Raw genomic sequence first — 25,422 nt, forward strand, 5'->3', positions numbered from 1 at the left:
TGATAAAACTGGAGATAGACACAACACTGGGAGACTATTTTAGGGAAAACACTCCTGAAGACACATCACCGGTTACATTATGGGAGGCACACAAGTGTGTGATAAGAGGAGAATTCCTTAAACACAAAGCTAGGGAAAATTAAATACAATAGGCAATTTGCAAATTCTACTCTATCCCAAATCAGATACTGGGAATCAGAGCATTAAATAAACTCCACATCGACTGAGACACTGTACTCCTTCACAAAAGCAAAACATGATCTCATCAATCACTTCGTCAAGGAATACCAGCGTAAAGCCACACTGCTACAACAAAAATATTTTGATGAGAACGATAAAGCGGGACCCTCCCTGGCCAGGGCACTTAGATGGAAGCAGCTAAACACGCACATTCATACAATCTCAGACTCCACGGGGCACATTTATAGAGACAGCAAGAACATAGCAGAGACATTCAGACAGTATTATGAGAAATTGTATAATCTCCACAAAGACTGTAGCCAGGAAGCAATAGGCGGATTCCTGGTGGACCTGCAACTACGCACACTAGACAGACATTGAGTTATTGGACTTGCCAATCACACCTGAGGAAATCAAAATAGCCATTAAAAGCATGCCTAACGGCAAAAGCCCAGGCCCAGATGGCCTGGGCATAAATTACGACAAACTATAGCTACACTATATGCTAGACCCATTAACCTCCCTATTCAACACATTGTTGAAGAAAGGGGGGTTCACTAATCAAATATTAGAGGCTCACAACACAGTACTCCCCAAACAGGGAAAAAACCCTGATAGACCAGAACATTTCCACCCCATTTCCTTTCTAAATTTTGACATCAAAATATACGCAAAAATTATTGCCACCAGAATTAATAAGGTACTCCCCAAACTAATACACCCGGATCAGGTGGGATTTGTCCCCAGCCGTGAGGCTGAGATAACACGTTGAAGATATTACAATTAATCTCTCATGCCCAACAACAACATACACCTCTAGTGCTGGTCTCCACAGATGCTGAAACAGTGTTCGACAGAGTCCATTGGCAATTCTTAAAAACTGTCATGCAAAAAATGAAATTCAGTGGCCCTTTCATAGACCAAATTTTCACACTTTACCAAAAACCCACGGCATGGGTGAAGGCAAACGGCTTCCTATCGGATGGATTCTCCATCCGAAACGGCACGAGGCAGGGCTGCCCTCTTTCCCCGATCCTCTTTGCTATGTCTATTAAAGCGATAGCTCAGAAAATTCAGAGCGTCAAGCAAATAGTGGGGATAACCACGAAGACTCGTGAACATAAATTAGCACTATACGCGGACAACATCATGCTCACATTAACTAATATTGACACATCACTGGCGAAAGCGCTGTATACTTTCAAAGAATACAGGAAAATTTCAAATGTTCATCTTACTCTGACCAAGTCTGAGCTGTTGAATATCATATACCACCCAGAAGCACTTAATAAGACGTTCCAAGTCTGCCCCTTAAGAATCCAACAAATCTAAATTGAAATATTTAGGAATCTATCTCTCACCGGTTCAGCAATAGGTGTTTCAGGCTAATTACCAAGCATTAGAGAACACTCTAACCGCAGATTTATCCAGATGGAAAAACAAATCAATATCCTGGATAGGTCGGATACATGTAATAAAAATGAATGTGCTCCCCAGGCTCCTCTATCTGCTTCAAACCACAACAAATCCACTACCCACAAACTTGCATAAACTACAAAGCATCATGGAACAATACATGGGGTGACTTAAGACCCAGAGTAGCTAGGAAAACACTATGGCCTAGATTTAGAGTTCGGCGGTAGCCGTCAAAACCAGCGTTAGAGGCTCCTAACGCTGGTTTTGGGCGCCCGCTGGTATTTGGAGTCAGTGATTAAAGGGTCTAACGCTCACTTTTCAGCCGCGACTTTTCCATACCGCAGATCCCCCTACGCCATTTGCGTAGCCTATCTTTTCAATGGGATCTTCCTAACGCCGGTATTTAGAGTCGTTTCTGCAGTGAGCGTTAGAGCTCTAACGACAAGATTCCAGCCGCCTGAAAATAGCAGGAGTTAAGAGCTTTCTGGCTAACGCCGGTTTATAAAGCTCTTAACTACTGTACCCTAAAGTACACTAACACCCATAAACTACCTATGTACCCCTAAACCGAGCTCCCCCCACATCGCCGCCACTCGATTAAAAATTTTAACCCCTAATCTGCCGACCGCCACCTACGTTATACTTATGTACCCCTAATCTGCTGCCCCTAACCCCGCCGACCCCTATATTACATTTATTAACCCCTAATCTGCCCCCCACAACATCGCCGCCAGCTACTTACAATAATTAACCCCTAATCTTCCGACCGCAAAGCGCCGCCACCTACGTTCTCCCTATGTACCCCTAATCTGCTACCCCTAACACCGCCGACCCCTATATTATATTTATTAACCCCTAATCTGCCCCCCTCAACGTCGCCGACACCTGCCTACACTTATTAACCCCTAATCTGCCGAGCGGACCGCACCGCTACTATAATAAAGTTATTAACCCCTAACCCGCCTCACTAACCCTATCATAAATAGTATTAACCCCTAATCTGCCCTCCCTAACATCGCCGACACCTACCTTCAATTATTAACCCCTAATCTTCCGATCGGAGCTCACCGCTATTCTAATAAATGTATTAACCCCTAAAGCTAAGTCTAACCCTAACACTAACACCCCCCTAACTTAAATATAATTTACATATAACGAAATAAATTAACTCTTATTAAATAAATTAATCCTATTTAAAGCTAAATACTTACCTGTAAAATAAACCCTAATATAGCTACAATATAAATTATAATTATATTTTAGCTATTTTAGGATTAATATTTATTTTACAGGCAACTTGGTATTTATTTTAACTAGGTACAATAGCTATTAAATAGTTAAGAACTATTTAATAGTTACCTAGTTAAAATAATTACAAAATTACCTGTAAAATAAATCCTAACCTAAGATATAATTAAACCTAACACTACCCTATCAATAAAATAATTAAATAAACTACCTACAATTACCTACAATTAACCTAACACTACACTATCAATAAATTAAATAAACACAATTGCTACAAATAAATACAATTAAATAAACTAGCTAAAGTACAAAAAATAAAAAAGAACTAAGTTACAGAAAATAAAAAAATATTTACAAACATAAGAAATATATTACAACAATTTTAAACTAATTACACCTACTCTAAGCCCCCTAATAAAATAACAAAGCCCCCCAAAATAAAAAATTCCCTACCCTATTCTAAATTAGAAAAGTTACAAGCTCTTTTACCTTACCAGCCCTGAACAGGGCCCTTTGCGGGGCATGCCCCAAGAAGTTCAGCTCTTTTGCCTGTAAAAGAAAACATACAATACCCCCCCCCCCAACATTACAACCCACCACCCACATACCCCTAATCTAACCCAAACCCCCCTTAAATAAACCTAACACTAAGCCCCTGAAGATCTTCCTACCTTGTCTTCACCATACCAGGTTCACCGATCCGTCCTGGCTCCGATATCTTCATCCAACCCAAGCGGGGGCTAGACATCCACTGAAGAAGTCCAGAAGAGGGTCCAAAGTCTTCCTCCTATCCGGCAAGAAGAGGACATCCGGACCGGCAAACATCTTCTCCAAGCGGCATCTTCGATCTTCTTCCATCCGGTGCGGAGCGGGTCCATCTTGAAGCAGGCGACGCGGATCCATCCTCTTCTTCCGATGTCTCCCGACGAATGACGGTTCCTTTAAGGGACGTCATCCAAGATGGCGTCCCTCGAATTCCGATTGGCTGATAGGATTCTATCAGCCAATCGGAATTAAGGTAGGAATTTTCTGATTGGCTGATGGAATCAGCCAATCAGAATCAAGTTCAATCCGATTGGCTGATCCAATCAGCCAATCAGATTGAGCTCGCATTCTATTGGCTGATCGGAACAGCCAATAGAATGCGAGCTCAATCTGATTGGCTGATTGGATCAGCCAATCGGATTGAACTTGATTCTGATTGGCTGATTCCATCAGCCAATCAGAAAATTCCTACCTTAATTCCGATTGGCTGATAGAATCCTATCAGCCAATCGGAATTCGAGGGACGCCATCTTGGATGACGTCCCTTAAAGGAACCGTCATTCGTCGGGAGACATCGGAAGAAGAGGATGGATCCGCGTCGCCTGCTTCAAGATGGACCCGCTCCGCACCGGATGGAAGAAGATCGAAGATGCCGCTTGGAGAAGATGTTTGCCGGTCCGGATGTCCTCTTCTTGCCGGATAGGAGGAAGACTTTGGACCCTCTTCTGGACTTCTTCAGTGGATGTCTAGCCCCCGCTTGGGTTGGATGAAGATATCGGAGCCAGGACGGATCGGTGAACCTGGTATGGTGAAGACAAGGTAGGAAGATCTTCAGGGGCTTAGTGTTAGGTTTATTTAAGGGGGGTTTGGGTTAGATTAGGGGTATGTGGGTGGTGGGTTGTAATGTTGGGGGGGGGGTATTGTATGTTTTCTTTTACAGGCAAAAGAGCTGAACTTCTTGGGGCATGCCCCGCAAAGGGCCCTGTTCAGGGCTGGTAAGGTAAAAGAGCTTGTAACTTTTCTAATTTAGAATAGGGTAGGGAATTTTTTATTTTGGGGGGCTTTGTTATTTTATTAGGGGGCTTAGAGTAGGTGTAATTAGTTTAAAATTGTTGTAATATATTTCTTATGTTTGTAAATATTTTTTTATTTTCTGTAACTTAGTTCTTTTTAATTTTTTGTACTTTAGCTAGTTTATTTAATTGTATTTATTTGTAGCAATTGTGTTTATTTAATTTATTGATAGTGTAGTGTTAGGTTAATTGTAGGTAATTGTAGGTAGTTTATTTAATTATTTTATTGATAGGGTAGTGTTAGGTTTAATTATATCTTAGGTTAGGATTTATTTTACAGGTAATTTTGTAATTATTTTAACTAGGTAACTATTAAATAGTTCTTAACTATTTAATAGCTATTGTACCTAGTTAGAATAAATACCAAGTTGCCTGTAAAATAAATATTAATCCTAAAATAGCTAAAATATAATTATAATTTATATTGTAGCTATATTAGGGTTTATTTTACAGGTAAGTGTTTAGCTTTAAATAGGATTAATTTATTTAATAAGAGTTAATTTATTTCGTTATATGTAAATTATATTTAAGTTAGGGGGGTGTTAGTGTTAGGGTTAGACTTAGCTTTAGGGGTTAATACATTTATTAGAATAGCGGTGAGCTCCGATCAGAAGATTAGGGGTTAATAATTGAAGGTAGGTGTCGGCGATGTTAGGGAGGGCAGATTAGGGGTTAATACCATTTATGATAGGGTTAGTGAGGCGGATTAGGGGTTAATAACTTTATTATTGTAGCGCTCAGGTCCGCTCGGCAGATTAGGGGTTAATAAGTGTAGGTAGGTGTCGGCGACGTTGTGGGGGGCAGATTAGGGGTTAATAAATATAACATAGGGGTCGGCGATGTTAGGGCAGCAGATTAGGGGTACATAGGGATAACGTAGGTTGCGGCGGTTTACGGAGCGGAAGATTAGGGGTTAAAAGTGTAATGCAGGGGTCAGCGATAGCGGGGGCGGCAGATTAGGGGTTAATAAGTGTAAGGTTAGGGGTGTTTAGACTCGGGGTACATGTTAGAGTGTTAGGTGCAGACGTAGGAAGTGTTTCCCCATAGGAAACAATGGGGCTGCGTTAGGAGCTGAACGCTGCTTTTTTGCAGGTGTTAGGTTTTTTTTCAGCTCAAACAGTCCCATTGTTTCCTATGGGAGAATCGTGCACGAGCACGTTTTTGATGCCGGCCGCGTCCGTAAGCAACTCTGGTATCGAGAGTTGCATTTGCGGTAAAAATGCCCTACGCTCCTTTTTTGGAGCCTAACGCAGCATTTGTTTTAACTCTCAATACCAGAGTTAAATTTATGGTGCGGCCAGAAAAAAGCCCGCGGAGCGTTAACAGCCCTTTTACCGCCGAACTCTAAATCTAGGCCTATATTTGCCAAGACACAAAGGGGGACTTGGAGTACCTAACATACATACTTATAAACAAGCCATTACTTTACACAGACTCCTAGACTGGTGCCATGATGACCAAGACAAGGAGTGGGTGCCTTATGGCCTGGCTACTAGGGAAAGAGATACCAAAAGCAATCCCAGCCTACCGGTTATTCTTATATTTCTTTGACACCTGGGACAGGATCTTGCACACCTCCACAAACATCTCCTCAATGTTCTCCCCACTGACGCCCACTTACCATAACACTGCAATGCTTTTGAACTACATAGAGAAAAAACTAGACCAAAAAACACCCTTCAGGGACTACACTTTTTCGGCTTTGATTGAGGGGAATAGGATTAAACTCATTAACAATATTATTGAAACCATGCCAGACATTGAAATGAGTTAGTTCTTGCACACTCAACTTATCTACTTTCTCATGACACACAAACACAAACAAGATCTCACAAGGAAAGTAAGTCTTTTTGAGAGCATCTGCCTACGCAACACCCCCAGAGTGCATGCCACATCACTATTGTACAAATTTTTGCTAGCAGAAGATGCCAGCTCCCTTCCCTCCTAAACAAAAGCCTGGGAGAGGGAGCTACAAATGGACATTGACTTCCATGCTTTTCAGATCACAAAAAGGACATCAGTTTCTATCAGGGTACAGGAGTCCAGCTATAAGTTTCTATCAAGGTGGTACTTCACTCCTAGCAGGTTACAGTGTATATACAAAACAGCCTCTTGGAAGTGTTGAAGAGATTGTGGTGGGGAGGGAACACCTACACATATATGGTGGTACTGCCCCAAGTTGGACGCTTACTGGGTGGGGATCCTTGACTACATTGAGGTAGCGACAGGGAAAACAATGCAGAATAGCCCAAAAAACACTTCTATACCTCTCATTACCCAAACTTGAGAACAAAGCAAGCAGGGCCCTGATGCTGGTCATGCTTAATAGCGCCAATGTCTTAATTACAAAGCATTGGAAAACATGGACAGCGCCAATGATAGAGGAGTGGAAACATCAGGTAGACATCCTGATCCACCTAGAGAGGTACCATCACATTCAACATGGGACGACTGACACGCATGAACACATGCTAGAACAGTGGACTGAGTGCAAGGCTCACATAACATGAACAACATTAAGATTATTCCACCTTCTGTCCACCATGAACAAATTACATGGCCCACACAACACGACACCTAGACTGGGTATGACTCTTGGGCCAGAGCCTCCCTTACCCAGCAGAGTGGTAAATTAGGAGCTATAGCACACTACAGGATTCACAGAACAAGAGGAGAGGTTGAAAACACTATATTAAAATTATATGAGTACCTACTTTGTATTGCCGTTTTTATTATATTTCTATGCATATACTTGATTATTTTTTGTTTACAGCACCGCTAGGGCCGGACTGCCCATCTGGACTATGATAGCAGTTGTTAACTTGGTATAACCACATTCAGACATTGAATCAAGTGAAAATTATCATTCTATCAGGCACTGGCTGCCATTTTTTCAAAGGTCTCATTTCAATGTAAAAAAAATTCTTGAACATGTAACTTCACATGATTTTCAATAAAACTTTTTGAAAACAAAACCAAAAAAAGGGGTAGGGAAGAAAAAAGGGAGGAAAAAGAAAATCTCAACAGGTAAGGGTTTAAATCTCCTACTTTTAAAATGTTGAGATAATGATTGGGTGATTGAGTTGAATGTTGGTTTTATAGACATTCTCTCCTAACTGCCAGTGTCAGATGGATTTCTTAGCTGATAATGGATAGTTAGATTGTGTGGGGTTTTATGTGAGTGTTTTCTGTTCCTAGATGAATATTGTGTCTAAAAAAAAATCTTGCTTACCTCTAAAGGTGTAATGTATTTTTTCCAAAGATAGGACATGGTCAACCTCTTGAAGTCATAATGAGTATGTGGGGACCAGCGTTTTTCCCCAGTATCTTGGAATAAACCCTTTAGTATATGATAGTGATTGCCTATTCAGTCGGGCAGAACTATGCTCACCTTAAAAAACTATCCCAACGGTTTTGTGTACAATAGGTCAAAAAAATAGGTGGCGCAAGTGAATGCTGTTCTGACTAATAATGGTGTAAAATGTATTTCAGATTCCTTGTGTGTCTGATAATGTTCTCACCTTACATAGGCTGTATTGAAATTTCAAGTGTAAATGGTGTCTCTCCAGGACAATAAAGCTTCTAGATTCAAATTCTATAGTATAAATATATATATATTTATTGAATAAAAGATTCTTATTTATTAAATGAACGATTCTTATATATGAGATCAAAATAATGATGATCTATTCACAAGTGATAATCAGTTGACAATTTAAAACATTTGGTAAAATATAAAATATGATAGTACAATATTAAAAACACCGGTGTTCTTCATAAACAAAAAACTATAAAAACTCAAATTGAGATAATATAAGCAAGCAGGTGTACTCAGAAGGTAAAACCAAAAAATAAACAGAGGAGACTTATGTACCTCTAAGCGTATGACTAGCAAAAAACATATATAGATGCATATATGCGTATATGAACCATATGTCTGGTATCCGTTAAACTAGCGTATATATATACTTCAGATGTATAAGGGTTAAGCAAATATTATACAGTTCCTTATAAGGAACTGTATAATATTTGCTTAACCCTTATACATCTGTGAAGTATATATATACGCTAGTTTAACGGATACCAGACATATGGTTCATATACGCATATATGCATCTATATATGTTTTTTGCTAGTCATACGCTTAGAGGTACATGAGTCTCCTCTGTTTATTTTTTGGTTTTACCTTCTGAGTACACCTGCTTGCTTATATTATCTCAATTTGAGTTTTTATAGTTTTTTGTTTATGAAGAACACCGGTGTTTTTAATATTGTACTATCATATTTTATATTTTACCAAATGTTTTAAATTGTCAACTGATTATCACTTGTGAATAGATCATCATTATTTTGATCTCATATATAAGAATCGTTCATTTAATAAATAAGAATCTTTTATTCAATAAATATATATATATATTTATACTATAGAATTTGAATCTAGAAGCTTTATTGTCCTGGAGAGACACCATTTACACTTGAAATTTCAATAAACCCTTTAGTGCAATTCAGCATACATTGGAGGAGTTTTTGACGGTATTTGCATGGGATTTTTCAGAGTGTTATTAGGAAGTATCATGGTAGGTATGAGATAACCCCTAGTGTACCGTTTATACATTTATCAATATCCCTTTAGTAAGCTTAGGTCAGGGGGCAAGACCACCAGATGTGAGATAGGGTACATATCTCTCCACAGTGTCTCCAGCAGTGTGGGGATGAATGTGGGAACATACTGTACAATCTTTGGGGTGTCAAATACCATCTTGAGAGTAACTTATAATCAATTTCTGTAATGATCTGGAATAGTGAAGATTTTTTAACTATTTTAAATGTCTTGCTCCTTTGCTCATCAGTGAGTGTGGTGTTTAGTTCCCTTTTCATTTCATTATGTAAGATGGTCTCTTTTCAGGAAAAGAGCTCTTGAGCATTTTATGGATGAGGGAGACGTGTGATCTAGTTATTTTGGGGTTCATGCAAAGGGCCTCATAAGGTGTGAAGGGTCTTGTGAGGTCCAGTCTGTCCAGGCTAGTTACAATAGTATGGAGTGTATGAAAGTAGGGGTACCAATTTTGGGAAAATGTCTGCTTGGGAGCGGATTCGACCTTCTGATAGGAATAAGTGTGCAGGAATATTTGATAGTATGCCATTTATTTTGGGGATCTGTGGAAATTTATGTTGAGCGTAAAGTTGTCTAAAAGTGTCGTTAGGGGGAAGAAAGGGCTTGATATATTTTTGGTTGTGGTTATTAATTTGTCCCATACTTTTAGTGTGCTTGTCATGTAGTAATTTGAGTACATGTCGCTGGATTTGTGTTTTTCTGGGGTCCAACATATTTCCCTGAGATTCTCTCTCCCAAGGATCAGGGATTCTAATTGGTGAGTGATTCCATGCAACTATGATTCCATGCAACTATGCGTGCGAGGTGTGCGGCTCTATAGTTGTGGACTAAGTTGGGAACTCCTAGGCCCCCGTGTTTTTTATCTAGATACATTTCTTTAGGTATTCTTGCTTTGTGATGAGACCAACTGAAGGCTGTTGGGATATATAGTTTGTCAAGAGGGAGAGTCTGGAATAGGTAGATGTATTTGGGAAGTATAGTCATTTTAATTGTGCGTACACGTCCCTGTCTGTGCCATGTGTCTAAGAGTTTTTGGGTTTCTTTTTGAAAGGGAACATAGTTCATATTATATAAGTCAGGTATTTGTGGAGCTATGTATAATCCTAGATAGTGTATTGAGGTTTTTACTAAAAAGTCAGTATGGTTGGTGAGAAAGCGGGTGTCAGCGTCTGAGATGTTTATGGGGCATCAGCACTGTTTTATAAATATTTATTGAAAAGTTGGAGATTTTTTGACTGTTTTAAATGCACGAGGTTTGAGTATTTGTGTAACAGCACAAATAGGGTCCCTTTCCTGAATAGAATGCCTACACCATTCTTTTTGTTTGGGCTGGAGCTTAGGAAATGTTGGTCATAGTAGAGTGGGGATAGGTTTGGCTCTTTGGTTTTTATGAAGTGGGTTTCCTGTATCATTACTATGTGTATTTTTCTTTTATAGAAATCATGTAAAGCTATGGAGGGTTTTCCTGGGGACAGAAACCATTTAACGTTTTGGGTGGCGATTTGAAAACAATTAGCATTAGCCATTCTGAGTATATAGTATTTTGCAGTGTTGTACCCAAGAGATAAGAAGCTTGTTATATATTCAAATGACAAATGTATTTTATATTGTTTGTGAGTTTGGAGAAAGGGTAAGGGGTAAAGAAAAAAAAAGGAGTTGGTAAAGAAAGAGTAGATTAAAGAATAGTGAAATGTTCAAGATCTCTTGGGATTGAGAGATGTGAAAAGTATTGAGAAAAGGGTGTATACACGAATAGGCCAAACACGCATCCAGAGGCGGGAAGAAGTTTAGTGTGGAGATACTATATGCCAGAGTCTGGTTGTGTAGTATTTTTACCATTTAGAATAATTTAGTTAGTTCAGACCTTAAGTGAACATTGTGACTGCTTAGAACATTGTAAGATTGAGGAGATGTGCTCAGGTAAACAATAATTAACTGTGCAGGTTACATGCTATAAACAATCATTACATTTTACTTAACAATAACATTATCAATAACATTGTAGGAAATATTCAGACTCACGGAAGAAGAAAAAATGATTCCTCAAAGTCTGTAGCGTTAGATATTAGAAAGTGTTCAAGTCATTGATGCATAAGGTAGGAATGTTCAAGTTGCTGCCATAGTGTTGGTTGATTCACTGTATGGTCTCTTCTTTGTGAGGTAGGTTGCAACCTCCAATCAGGTCCTCCTTTGAGGTTTAGGGTGTTGAGAAGGTGCTGGGACAGATTCATTTGATTTGGGACGTTGCAGAGATAGGCCTAAGTAGTTTGAAATTTGGTCTTCTTTACAGTCTGCAAGTGTCGCATTCATAGTTTCAGTTTCTCTAATTTATTTAAGTAAGTGTTCATAGTGCTTGAGGTCTGAGCTGCTGACTTCGGTATTTTGTCGGTCTTGGTGGTTCTGCATTGTGCCATTTTACTGCGCAGTTGATCAATAAAAAAAAGCGGTAACAACCATCTCTTTAAACTCTTCCTCTGTGCTTTTTATTCAGACGGCTCTAGTGCTCAATCCGTGAAAAGGAGAGGCCGGGACTGGAAAGTTTGCGTCTGAGTCAGGCAAGCTTCTTAAAAATGTAGGCACTGTAGAGGCTTATAATACCTGTGTAAAAGGTGCTAGATGTCATGTCTTATTTTGATGCAGCCTGTCACAATTGTTTAGGCCATCTTATGTATACAGGGGCTATATTTCTGTGAGTTGCCACGTGGTGGTGTGGGGCATAAAGCCTGGTGTAACTTAGACAGGTTAATGTTTATACGTTAAGCCACTGTAAAATATGGTGGGAAGTGACTATGTTGGTTGTTGAGAAAAATGGCCCTGGAGATGCAGGGATCCTTACCGCGATCTGGTGCGGGTCTGCCTTCTCAGCAGCACTATGAACATTTTCGTCACGGCCATCAACATGCAAGGATTTCCCCCTGTTCTAGGAGCGTGGGGGCTATATCAGCCCTGGGTGAGTCTCTGTTTGCTGCCTATCTGGTTACCAGTGCTCCAGTCTGGCGATCATTTCAGGTCCGCTTGCGGCCGGGAGATTGGGAGCCGCCGCATGTCTAGTGAAAATGACTGAATAAGTCGACAGTAGTCACCCCACTGCTTCACCGCACATTGCTCTGCTATTTGATTTGCGGATTGGGCGTTTAGTTGTGTCTGGATGCCGGTTTCGTCACGGACATATGTGGAGCTCTAATAAAGTACGGCCATCATGGACATCCGCCCGCTCTGCCCAAAAAAATTAGCCTAGAAATTAGCATATGAGCCTACATAGGTTTAGCTTTCAACAAAGTTGTTTAAAATTGCAGGCCGTATCTGAATAATAGTACACCAATGTATCCGGCTTCACTGGGAAATGAAGAAATGAATTCTCAGCCGGTCTTTTGAAAAACGGGAACATTTATTGGAGCTGTGCATAAAAACAACAAAAACACTTCAAGAGGGCAACCAGTGGACTGATCACTCAATGCATAAGAGAGACCAGAGAAGACAGCTTGTATTGCCATGTTAATACTATTATCTAATTTGCTTCATTCTCTTGATATTCTTTCCTGGAACGCATATCTAGATAGGACCAGTAGCTGCTAATTGATGGCTGCACATAGATGACAAAACCAAAACTCATTAAAAACTTGCTATATTCCAAAAAACAGTTTAAAACATGACTCACACAATTAAAAATGATAAGGCACAGACTTGGCAGACTAGTCAGACGCAATTCGGCCCCAAATTTCAGGGATCATTTGAGGCACTGCTTGGAAACTATCCAATGAGATTGTAAGGAGGTGTTTAATGCCTCCCAGGTGCAACAGACAATTGTGCCTATGATTAAGGCCATTTCGGGCCGAAACACATCAGACTAGTCTTCCAAGTCTGTGCCTTATCATCATTTTTAATTGTGTGAGCCATGGCTGCACATAGATGACAAAACCAAAACTCATTAAAAACTTGCTATATTCCAAAAAACAGTTTAAAACATGACTCACACAATTAAAAATGATAAGGCACAGACTTGGCAGACTAGTCAGACGCAATTCGGCCCCAAATTTCAGGGATCATTTGAGGCACTGCTTGGAAACTATCCAATGAGATTGTAAGGAGGTGTTTAATGCCTCCCAGGTGCAACAGACAATTGTGCCTATGATTAAGGCCATTTCGGGCCGAAACACATCAGACTAGTCTTCCAAGTCTGTGCCTTATCATCATTTTTAATTGTGTGAGCCATGTTTTAAACTGCTTTTTAGAATAAAGCAAGTTTTTGTCATATACCTTACGGCATTGGAGAGTGCTGTCCAGAATCAACAAAACTTCATTGTATATCGCATGACCCGTGGGGGCTCCGGGTCAATCCCACTTGCTAGCTGCCAGGACCAGTGATACCCTGTATAGATGATCGTACACTTGCGCTGACACCACAGAGATACGCAGAGATTTAGCTTAAAGGGACATTAAACTGCTGGGTACAACTACAGTAGGATGGTTAATACTCACAATGCTATTGTTTTGCCTCCTGTACCTGCAGCTCTTTAAGGCCATTCTCCTATTTTACCTCATTACAGAATCCAGCTGGTAAAGCTCTACATTTTATACTGGGTGTCACCATCTTATAGCTCACGTATTGGTGCATCTTGTGATAGGAGCAGTACACTTTCACAGATCTGCTGTTTGACAGCTGTACCTTTCACTTCAGTTAGCTATTCTATTGTATTTGTACTTAATAGTTTAATGTCCCTTTATTGTCCCTTCTAGCACGTTAAAATTCTGCATGGATACCTCTTTTAGCTATAATGTTTTATATTCATATTTAAAGATAAAACAAATTATATAATGATGACTCCAATGACAAACTTTTAGGAAAGTTGGGGCAAAGCTTATCTAAAAAAAAAAATTAGATTTAAAGAGAACCTAAAGCTTTGGAAAATTAATGAATATCCAATGGTAGGTCGTAGAGAGTTCCATATTGTAGGCACGGCTTGAGAGAGGTCTTGGGAACAGGAGAAGGTGAAGTAATCATGAGAAGGGTAGACATAGGTTATAGGTAGATTGAAGATTACGGTTTGTTTAGTGCAATATTGTTTAGTACTTTATAGGTTAGAGTATGCTTTGTTAATTTTGTTTGATACTATATGGAGATTCCTTATAGGGAACAACAGAAAGACGTGGCTGATCTTGAAAGTTAAATTAAGTATTCTGGCAGATGCAATTATTATAGATTGGGTAGGGGAGATATAGGAGTTGATAATGCCACTGCCTTTGAGATAGGTAGGTAAATTTAAAATTTTATGGTGTCTTGAGTGAAGAAGGTAAAATTCTAGAAAATGTGTTAGTGTTTGGATACAAGGGTATAAAGGAGAGCACTAAGATACGTCTAACACCAAGACAGCAGACCTTGGTAGATGAGGTGATTACACTACAACTGAAGTCTAATATGGGTTGTATTTTGGGGTGGGGGTATTACACATTTTAGGATATTGAGCTGTAAGTAGTGTGAGATTGCAAAGAGACAGCTTGTGACATGGTTGAATAGGGAGGGTGTGATATATAACTGTGACCTAAATGGAAGATGTATAGATGGAGAAAAGTGGCAGAGGATCAGAGTATATGTCAAGTAAGGAGACTATATGACCAGTTAGATAGGCAGGATGCAAACCATGAAATACATTTTTTGTTTTTAATGCCTTACATTACCAAATGTGTTTAGGAATTATGGTACATGTCTTAATTCATTAAATTAAATATAGTGTCTACGGGAGTGGAAATCGACTAAAGTTCCTAAGATAAGTGAATAGTCCAACCTACTCAAATTTCAAATGGTTATTGAATCTCATGATGTTAAGTTAAACTCTGAGGCACATTTTAGAGCTTTTTTTGCCAGTGGTGTCACTAGGGGGGGGGGGGCGGGGGGGGGCGGGCCGCACCCGGGTGACACCCTCCTTTGAAATTCAAAGAAATACAATGTTGAGATGCATAGATTTTTTTTTTATTAGAGGGGCTGGCATTTGTTAACATTGGTGGGACTGGGGAAGTTGTAGACACACAATTTTTTTGCCCCTTGAGCCAGTGCTGCAATTTCAACAAATAGTTTTCCCGGCTGCTTTTGCTTGTTTGTACTTTGCTTCTCCCCTGCCCAATTTCGCTATGAATGTTGTGGGCATGCCGTGGGGCTTGCAAAGTTGCGCTGCTAGCCTAAACCTGCCTGCCTATCTGTGCTCACTGCTCAGTGACATGTGGAGCAGTGGAGTCACTCACTGCTGTGCTGTCTCTCTAAACGGGAACTGGCAAATCATGAGGGGATGCCTGGCACCTGACCGTATGACTGTTTGACACTGTCTTTAAAGTGAAGGAGCCACGTATGATGCTCACCAGACCATTACGGTTACGGTACACTAAGTGCACACTGAACAGGTAGGAGGGCGGGCGGGGGTCTGGGGGTGGGCAGAGTGCAGAGGTGATTGGCCATAAGAAGCGGTAGGCACGCGGCCCGGGGCTGTGCACTGACAGGCTTGGAACAGAGTCAGAGAGCAGAATTTTCATAGTTTGCGCCTAAACCTTTTCTTTAGTGATTTATTTTTAGAGTGCTCTGTTTATCTTTCATTTGATGCTCTGCTGAGCCAGGGAGCAGCTCTAGGCATGCGCTTTATAATTAATGCAGTGCAGTTTACATATTTTGTAAGCGTGTGTCTGAGTTTGTGTGTGTGTGTGTGTCTCAGTGTTTTTGTGTGTGTGTCTGAGTGTGTTTCCGAGTGTTTGTGTGTGCATCTGAGTATGTTTTTAAGTGTGTCTGAGTGTTTGTATGTGTGTGTGCCTGTGTTTTTGTGTGTGTCTGCTTTCTGGGGGGGGGGGGGGGTGACACCATAACTTACCGCACCGGGTGACACCAACCCTAGTGACGCCACTGTTTTTTGCTAAATGGAAATATCTACTGATTGCTTGGCCTATACCCTGCAACATTAATTTATAGAACCCTTTAGAAATTTTCATATATGAGAATGATCAATTATCTCTTGTACTTGAAGGGGAATTGCCCCAGCATTGGTTAGAGCCTGACTGGAGAGCTGATTAGAGGATATAGGTGGACTGTATATAACACGTTTTCTTTTTGGTTTAGACTATCCCAGCCGTGGGGGGGGGGGAGTGGGGGGTGGGCGGCAGGCTTGTGTTTTTGTGTTTTTTTTTTTTTTTTTCTCCCCTTAAGCGGGATATCAATCCAGAACATATTTATATGTTTGTCTCTTCTTTTATGGTCCAAAAGAAATGCTTTCATTACTTTGTTTTTCTTTTTTTAAAATTTGAATTAATTAAGATGAAGATTAATATGTATAGCTATCAAAGCGTTTTTTGTTTTGTTTTTTTGCATGGACATATCTAAATTTTGTTATACGGTAATGTTTCAAGATAAATGTAACATAAGTGCAATATCTTTTCCTTATTTTTATGTTGTATGAATCTTTTTTTTTTTTAAATCTATAAAATAAATGAAAAAAAAAAAAGAACACATCATTCTGAGCAACTTTTCTATTTACTTCTGTTATCAAATTTGCTTAGTTCTCTTGGTATCATTTTGTTGAAAAAGCAGCAATTCACTACTGGGAGCTAGCTGAACACATCAGGTGAACCAATACTGAGGCATATATGTGCAGCCACCAATTAGCAGCTAGATCCCAGTGGAACAGTGCTGCTCCTCAACCTACCTATGTATGCTTTTCAGCAAGGGATATCAAGAGAACGAAGCAGATTGGATGATAGAGGTAAATTGGAAGGTTGTTTAGCATTACATGCTCTTTTTCCATCATGGAAGTTTAATGTTGACTTAACTATCCCATTAATAACGTAACTTTTTCATGTTTGCCCTTGCCCACCAATATAATTGGGGGGGGGGGGGTCCTGTCAACCAGTGATTAGTGGGTACACTTTTTTTTCTAGTTTGGCTAAATGTTAGCTTTATTGTAAAGGTAAACTGTAATCAAACGCTCAGATTTCCGAATCATAATTTTGATTTGGCTGTCCTGTTTTGTGCAACAATAATAAGTATATGCTATATATTTTATTTATTTATTTTGTCTCTTTTAATTAAATAATTAAATCAGCATACAATGGCTCAATGGGCACTTCATTTGCAATAGACTGCTATTATCATCTGGTAATGACTCAATTTGTTAATTGCTGACATGATACAAACCCCACTGACACTTCTGAGCAGCTGCAGTATTTCAAATGCTGGTGCACAGAGAAAAACTGTTTCACATGCACGTGCAGAGATAAATGTTAACATTAAAACAGTAAGAACTTTTACTTGAAACATTTTTGCTAATACATGTATATTTCAAATGTGTTTCTATCCAAAGATGTAATTCATCTATGTGCATTTAAATTATTACCGGAATGTCCATTTAAGTCTTCACAGACATAATGCACACTACTGCAAGCTCTCTGAGCAGGCACTGTGTTTGAATACTGGTTCACAGCCCTCACAGCATATGTGTGTATGCCACTGAAAAATAGTAACTTTTACTAAAAACATTTTTTCCAAGGTTTTTTTTAACAGTTTTATACTGGATTTTTCATATCAGTATGTGTGCATATTATTCTTTATAGTAGTGTCTATTACATGTAGTTATATGAAAATTGGTGTATACTGTCCCTTTAAATGCACTCATGTACATTTCAATTCTGACCTTTCTATCCCTTTAATTGACGTTGTTCTAAATAGCACCAATCACCACAAAGAATTTTCTAGGATTTTCTGTAATATTAGAACCAAATATAAACAAAAGATTAAAACAGCTATTTGGTGAAAAAAATATATATATAGTGTGTGTGCGTGTATATAAATATAAAATCTCAAAATGAGTTGTAATCAAATATAAAAACATTTTTTGTATCACATCTATCATACAGGATTTGATCTAAATGTACTGTTCCTTCTTATAAGTATACAATGGATAAATAATATAATTACCTATTTCAGATTTGCACCTTACACCAAGTACAGTAAAATTGCCTCCTTCTTTATGTAGTTTGATGTCGCAGTCACCTTCAACTACCTGCAACGATAGATCCCCAAATTATTTCCTCTATCTTTCTATTAAAGATATTTTACTAAAATGAAGAGATTGTGAATTAAATTATGTATTAAGCCATACAGAAAAATAACACAATTATTTGCTTAAAGGGACATAAAACTCGCTAAATCAATTAAAAGTGATGCAGCATAACTGTAAAAAGCATCTCTATGTATAAAAGGAAGATATTTTACCTCAATATTTCTTCAGTTCACAATAGTAAGTTTTCATTCAGCTCCTGTAATTTACATGGTCACACTTTGCTTTACTGCGATTTTATGAGATTTCACTGAAATTGTGCGAGATTTCATAGTAAACTTCCTTAAACTGAAAAGAGAAATAACATGGCTATGCCGCACACTCCCTTGCAAGTCCTGGAACTAGCATCTTGATTGGCTGCTTTAAACTCTCTTTTAGAATGGGACTACTGAAGGTAAAATATCTTCCTTTTTTACATACAGATGTTCAGGTGATATTTTTTAGTATACTTTATACAGATGTTTTGCATCACTAGAAAATGTTTCAACATTTGGGTATCATGTCCCTTTAAGTACTGAAGGAGGATGGTCCATCCTATTGTCTGGGGAGTGGGACCCTCCCGTGCAATATATATAATTTTTCCAATAAAGCCCCTTTTATTCCTCTCCCTCTGGCCACTGAGAATTAATACATCTCTTCCAGACAGTTGGCTGATTCCGTCTCTTTATGTATAATCCAAAGTATATAACCTCATATACTGTATGTGGGTCTGTGGGGCTTGATTTGATAAAGAATTAATCATTTAAATTGTTTTAATACAAAACTATATATTTTTGTTGTGAAAAAATGTCCTTCTACCCAACCAAGGGCCAGGTTACAAGTCGCTCGCTGATGACAACGTTGGCGCAATTAGACCATGCTACTATTGACCATGCTACTATTAGCTTGCGACTTTGAAATTTCAAGTCCAAGGTAAAGTGCATTATCCAGAGAAAGGGTTAGCTTGACCAACTTCTCTTGAGCGCAGCCCATATTTTCAATGGATATCACAACTGCTCTAACTTACACTGGTATTACAAGTTGAAAGCTATCGTTTACGCTTGAGCAAAAGCAGAAATTGAGCTGGAATATTTAGTATGACTTGAAAAGTAAACTGTAAAGGATAAAAAAAAGTTGCAGAAAACACATCAAAAGCATATGAAAATAAGGTATTACACAGAAAGAAAAAAGCAAAGCAAGGTATGCAGGCGTGGTCCCAATTGCGTTATGCAGGCGTGGTCCCAATTGCGGTTGTGTGAACGGCTATGACTAACTTGCTTTGCTCAATTTCCACGCCTGCATACCTTGCTTTGATTTGCCTAGCTGCAACTTTACCTTACTTGACCACGGCTATTTTTGCATGAACTGTTGGTGTTATATGATTATCAACGGCTGAAATTGCCTCTAAAGCTGTTTGTGCCTATGACGGAACTCTATGTTTGAGAAAAGGGTCAGAGTGTGAGAATATGATAAACATCCCTAGGATTCCGCTGACATTGTGATTACTGTCTGTATATACGTACCTTTTATGACATGATATTCTTTCAGCTACTATAGGGGGTTACTTATCTGTATCCAATAGCCATTGGTGGTTTTGTATTTATATATGTTTAGTACACTAATTAATTAATTGAGCATTTGTCACTTTATATGGCATATGTATTTATATTCTGTATGTATTTGGTAAAAATTAAATGCAATTTAACCTAACCAACGTTATGCATTGTTAGATATTTAATTGGGAAGGGAGCCTGTCACCTTGGGATTGGCCCACTTTACTCACGTAGCCTTTAGGGCTTATATATTTAGGGCTTATATATTTATTTATTATCTTCAGATATTTATATGTGTAAGTTCTGGCTAGAAAATACTTTATTTTATTTGTATCTTTATCACACTATGTCCCCAGGCACCCCTGGTTACCAATAATTTAGTTAACAAGGGTTACACCAATATATGGTCTAGGTGAGATGGCACATCGTTTGTTTTTTATATAGCTATATATATATATATATATGGAAAAAAGAGAGCAAATCTTGGTAATTCATTGCAACTAAATACAAATAGGTACAGGTATAAGTATAAAATAGTAATAAGGAGTCAAAGAGCAAATCTAAGAATTATATAGAAATAGTTCAAAACATTCTTGAATATATTCCACGTTGGTGCAGGAGTCAAATTTAAAGTATAGTAAATGGATGGATGTCTCCTTACCGGAAAATCATCATATCATATGAGGTAATGAATAATCATGTAAGGAGTATAGGCCGTCCCTTCTTGACTTGGCAAGTTGGAGTGCCTCAGAGTTGTGGTCTTGGGAACGGGTTGTCCTGGGGTCCTTCCCTGCGAACTTGTGTATGGTCTTTATCTTGTGGAAACTTCCACAGTTGTTGTAGCTTGAGCCTAAGTGTCTCTCTGGAGTATGGTATTTCAGACAGTGTTCTCTGGTCCTCAGTTTCTCAGGTAGATATAGAAAAAAGAGAAGAGTACATAGCGTTATACTGTATAAGCAATACATTTATTCAGAGCAATTGTGGTAAGATATACACTCACATGTAAAGCCCTCAATCCGTGATGAGGTAAGATTTTAGCACATAAAATGATGTAAACACATAGCCGATAAATCACACAGGTAATAATGGTAAAATTGGAGGTAAAATATAGGTGGTTTGTTTCAGAATGCTGTGTCCCAAATTCTGAATGCTGAACAATGTTCCAGGAATAGGGGAGCCAAAGTTAGTTATTAAAACAGTGCACCCTTTATATGTATAGGTATCTTGCACCAAAGTGCAAATGGCTGGCTGTTATTGATGCAATAAAGTGTAGTTCAAACAGGCCATCCAAAGGACGAAAATGTGCGTTGATGTGGGCCTAAAAGCCCTAGCAATAAGTAATCAGCGTTTGGACTATAAAAACACATATATATACATAAGCAACTAGCATAAAAATGATCCTCAGTAGCCGGTCACAAAACAAAGTATGTGAAAACTGCACTGCCACACTTCTATTAGCACCTTACGCGTTTCAAAGTTTTCAACTTACTTCTTCATCAGAGGCTGAGGATCATTTTTATGCTAGGTGTTTACATCATTTTATGTGCTAAAATCTTACCTCATCACGGATTGAGGGCTTTACATGTGAGTGTATATCTTACCACAATTGCTCTGAATAAATGTATTGCTTATACAGTATCACGCTATGTACTCTTCTCTTTTTTCTATATCTACCTGAGAAACTGAGGACCAGAGAACACTGTCTGAAGTACTATACTCCGGAGAGACACTTAGGCTTAACAATTCTGGAAGCTTCCACAAGATAAAGACCATACACAAGTTCGCAGGGAAGGACCCCAGGACAACCCGTTCCCAAGACCACAACTCTGAGGCACTCCAACTTGCCAAGTCAAGAAGGGACGGCCTATACTCCTTACATGATCATTCATTACCTCATATGATTGAGGTATTTTCCGGTAAGGAGACATCCATCCATTTACTATACTTTAAATTTGACTCCTGCACCAACGTGGAATATATTCAAGAATGTTTTGAACTATTTCTATATAATTCTTAGATTTGCTATTTGACTCCTTATTACTATTTTGTACTTATACCTGTACCTTTTTTGTATTTAGTTGCGCTGAATTACCAAGATTTGCTCTCTTTTTTCCATATTTTACCTACTTTGCTAGGGGTACATTTAATCATTGGTTCATGCGGCATAATACTACCAGTCACATGTAACTAGATATCTCCATACACAGATCTCTATACACCCTTTGAACCCAGATATCTATCTAGAGTTAAACTATAGATAGGATCTTGTTGAGCGCTGGTCACTTCTTTTGTATATATATATATATATATATAGATGTATATTTTAAAATAAAATGGACATGTTCTTGTATGTGAATAACTTAGGAATTTAAAGGATTACTTACTGACTTCAGGTTTAGCATAGAGGTTAGCTTGGTCTTTCACTCGCACGCTATCTTTTTACTTTCATCTTCTAACCCTCTCACAATAATTTTTTTAAGCTCAGTTAATGCTAGAGTGAAAAAATTATTTTGTGTGCCACTTGTAATCGGGCCCCAAGGGTGATATGTGACGTTTAGAGACCCAGATATTACAGTGCATACTTCATATTTTGGAATGTTTTCAACTATAAGCTAAAATCTAAAGGCTTGTCACAATTTAAATATTCTTACATTACTCTTCATTGATGTCTATGAAGAAGGTTTGAAGCTTTTTTGTGTGCATATAGACTTACCATTAAGAGGATTAACAGTAAATAGAGCTCTATCATACTATTGTTCTGCAGCAGTCTGGGCTACTGTACATTGAAAATATATATTAAAAAAATAACACTAAACTAAGTACAAATTTCTGAGCTCATACAGGTGCTGATTGGTAAGTGCTGTTTACTAACTTGATTGAAGTGCATGGTGTATATCTACCATTAAAGGGATACAAAACCCACTTTTTTTCTTCTTGCATGATTCATATAGAGCATGCAATTTTAAGCAACTTTCTAATTTACTCCTATTAACACATTTTCTTTGTTCTCTTGCTATCTTTATTTAAAAAGCAGGAATGTGAAGTTTAGGAGCCGGACCATTTTTTGTTCGGAACCTGGGTTGCGCTTGCTTATTGGTGGCTAAATGTAGCCACCAATAAGCAAGCCCTAGTCAAGGTGCTGAACCTAAAATGGGCTGGCTCCTAAGCTTTACATTCCTGCTTTCTAATTAAAGAGAGCAAGAGAACAAATTAAAATCGATAGTAGGAGTAAATTAGAAAGTCGCTTAAAATTGCATGCTCTATCTGCATCATGAAAGAAAAAATTTGAGTTTAGTATCTCTTTAAGTGCTTATATAAGCTAAAACATCCTAGCATACTATAAATTGTCATGTCTTTTTAAACTAAAATTTGAATATCTACAATATAGGTAATTTGATGCAATACTGTCTAATCACTATAATGTTTTGCATTTTGTGCTACAAATCAAATCCCTCATAAAAAATAACAATGCTTGTAGTTTGCATGAAAATCAGTAAAGACAAATAAATATATTAAAAAAACAATAATATCACTGAAATCATACCTGTTCTCTGCGTGGTCTTAAAACACAGTCTTTTAGAGGGGTGGGGCTGACTGCCGGGCATTTGGTCTCCAGAAGATCAAGTTCCATAAAAATAATTTCTTCAGAAGGTGTCTATTAAAACATGGACATGAGCAGATTAGATTCTTGCCTGTACCCTTTCCCCCCTTTAATTTAAGATACTTTACTAATTAAAAAGAAATTGAATCTTGAATTTAATAAATAGAGAAAACACAAAATCAAAGCTGCATTTTTTTCACAAAATGTTCCATAAATACTTAAACATTACTTTATTCTCAATTTACTAATGGTATCTATTTTTTATTAAAGCAATCAATTACTAAGGAAACAAAAAAAAAGTTAAATGAACCTAAAATACAATAGAATTGTATAATTCACAAATGCACAATAAAAAATGTCAAATTATCAATAGATTTTTTTTATGAGAAATTTTGAAGATTGTTCTATTTCTTTGCCCACTGTAACATGTGACAGCCTTCAGCCAATCACAGGCTCTTATATGTATAAACTATAAACTCTTACACATACTAAGTAAGATCTGGTGCCTCAGAAAGTGTGCATATAAAAAGACTGAGAACAAATTGACAATGGGAATGAATTGGAGATTTGTTCAAAGGGACAGGAAACCCAAGATTTTCCTTTCATGATTCAGACAGAGAATACAATTAAAAAAAAATTCAAATTTACTTTGTTTATCAGATTTGCTTCATTCTCACGTTATTCTTTGTTGAAGAGATCTATCTAGATAGGTAGAGTGCACATGCCTGAAGCACTACATGACAGGAAATAGTGCTGCCATCTTGTGGTTTTTCTAATATATAACATTGCTGAAAAACTGCTGCCATATAATGCTGCAGACTCGTGCAGACTCCTGAACTTACCTTCCTGCTTTTCAACAAAGGATAACTAGAAAATGTGATAATATAAGTACATTGAGAAGTTGTTTAAAGTTGTTTGCTCTATCTGAGTCATGAAAGAAAAAATAGTGTTTTATGTCCCTTTTAAATTTGCATGTTCTATCTGAATCCTGAAAGTTGTATTTTGACTTTAGTGTTCCTTTAGGATAACAACCTAATGTTTATATAGACGGCAATATTTCAAACTCACCTGACTACGAACTTTAACCTTTTCTATCCGGTTCAATACATACTTATATCCATGATTATGATTTGCATTAATATAATTCACAGCTACTACTGCTGCTTCATGCGCTTCTGCATCATCACAATCAATAATTCTGCCACTAAATTGAGTAGATTTGACAACAGCCTTGCAAATGAGCAACTGAGCCAGGAGCGATGCTACCAACAGAAGCTTCATGATCCTACAATTATGGCCTTCACTATCAGGAAATACAGATGACTATTAAAGGCGCTGTCCTTATATATAGATAGATATGAAAAACAATTAGATTGATGCCAGAAAAAATATTTGCTTTGGCTCTCCAAAACTGTACACATTAAAAAAAGTAAACTGTTGGGTAATCAATTCGTCTGGTTAATGATTTCTTAATTACTTAAAAAATTGCAATTTCTCTAAGAAGGAGATAAAGATGTAGGGCGAGATTACATATACGGCGTAGGATTCAACGCAAGCGCTGAAGCCCGCGCCAGCCGTAATTTCCCCTTGCAGATCGGGGTATTACATATACAGTGCCGGCAGTTCATAAAGTGCCGTAAGTCGCATAAACTAGTGATGTCCAGAAATGAGCGTAAATACCAATTTCTGGAGTCGCCAGTGACTTACGGCACTTTAGAAACTGCCGGAGCCTAAGAAAATAAAAAAAAAACATAAAATCTCCCGTAAAAGTCTAACACGCCTCCCAAAAATAAACCCGACATGTAAAACCCCTCTATCCACCATCAAACCTACATCGGCACAAATAATAACAATATTAACCCCTAAACCAACAACCCCCCACAATGCAATATGCCTAATT

The 25,422-nt window shown here is 38.2% G+C and overlaps 1 protein-coding gene across 2 annotated transcripts in view; it reads right to left on the minus strand.

The window, feature by feature from the left end:
- AHSG (alpha 2-HS glycoprotein) overlaps window positions 1–24,830 on the minus strand; it is a 65,759-nt gene extending 40,929 nt beyond the window's left edge. For both annotated transcript variants that reach the window (XM_053710192.1, XM_053710191.1), the window contains exons 1-3: window positions 24,591–24,830; window positions 23,466–23,576; window positions 18,248–18,332 (exon numbers count right to left, since the gene is read on the minus strand). In XM_053710192.1, coding sequence (XP_053566167.1) covers window positions 18,248–18,332; window positions 23,466–23,576; window positions 24,591–24,803 — 409 coding nt within the window. In that variant the 5' untranslated portion in view covers window positions 24,804–24,830. The remainder of the gene's footprint in view (window positions 1–18,247; window positions 18,333–23,465; window positions 23,577–24,590) is intronic.
- Between the last annotated feature and the right edge of the window lie 592 nt (window positions 24,831–25,422).

The sequence above is a fragment of the Bombina bombina genome, chromosome 4 (assembly GCF_027579735.1).
Source record: "Bombina bombina isolate aBomBom1 chromosome 4, aBomBom1.pri, whole genome shotgun sequence".
Taxonomy (NCBI): Eukaryota; Metazoa; Chordata; class Amphibia; order Anura; family Bombinatoridae; genus Bombina; species Bombina bombina.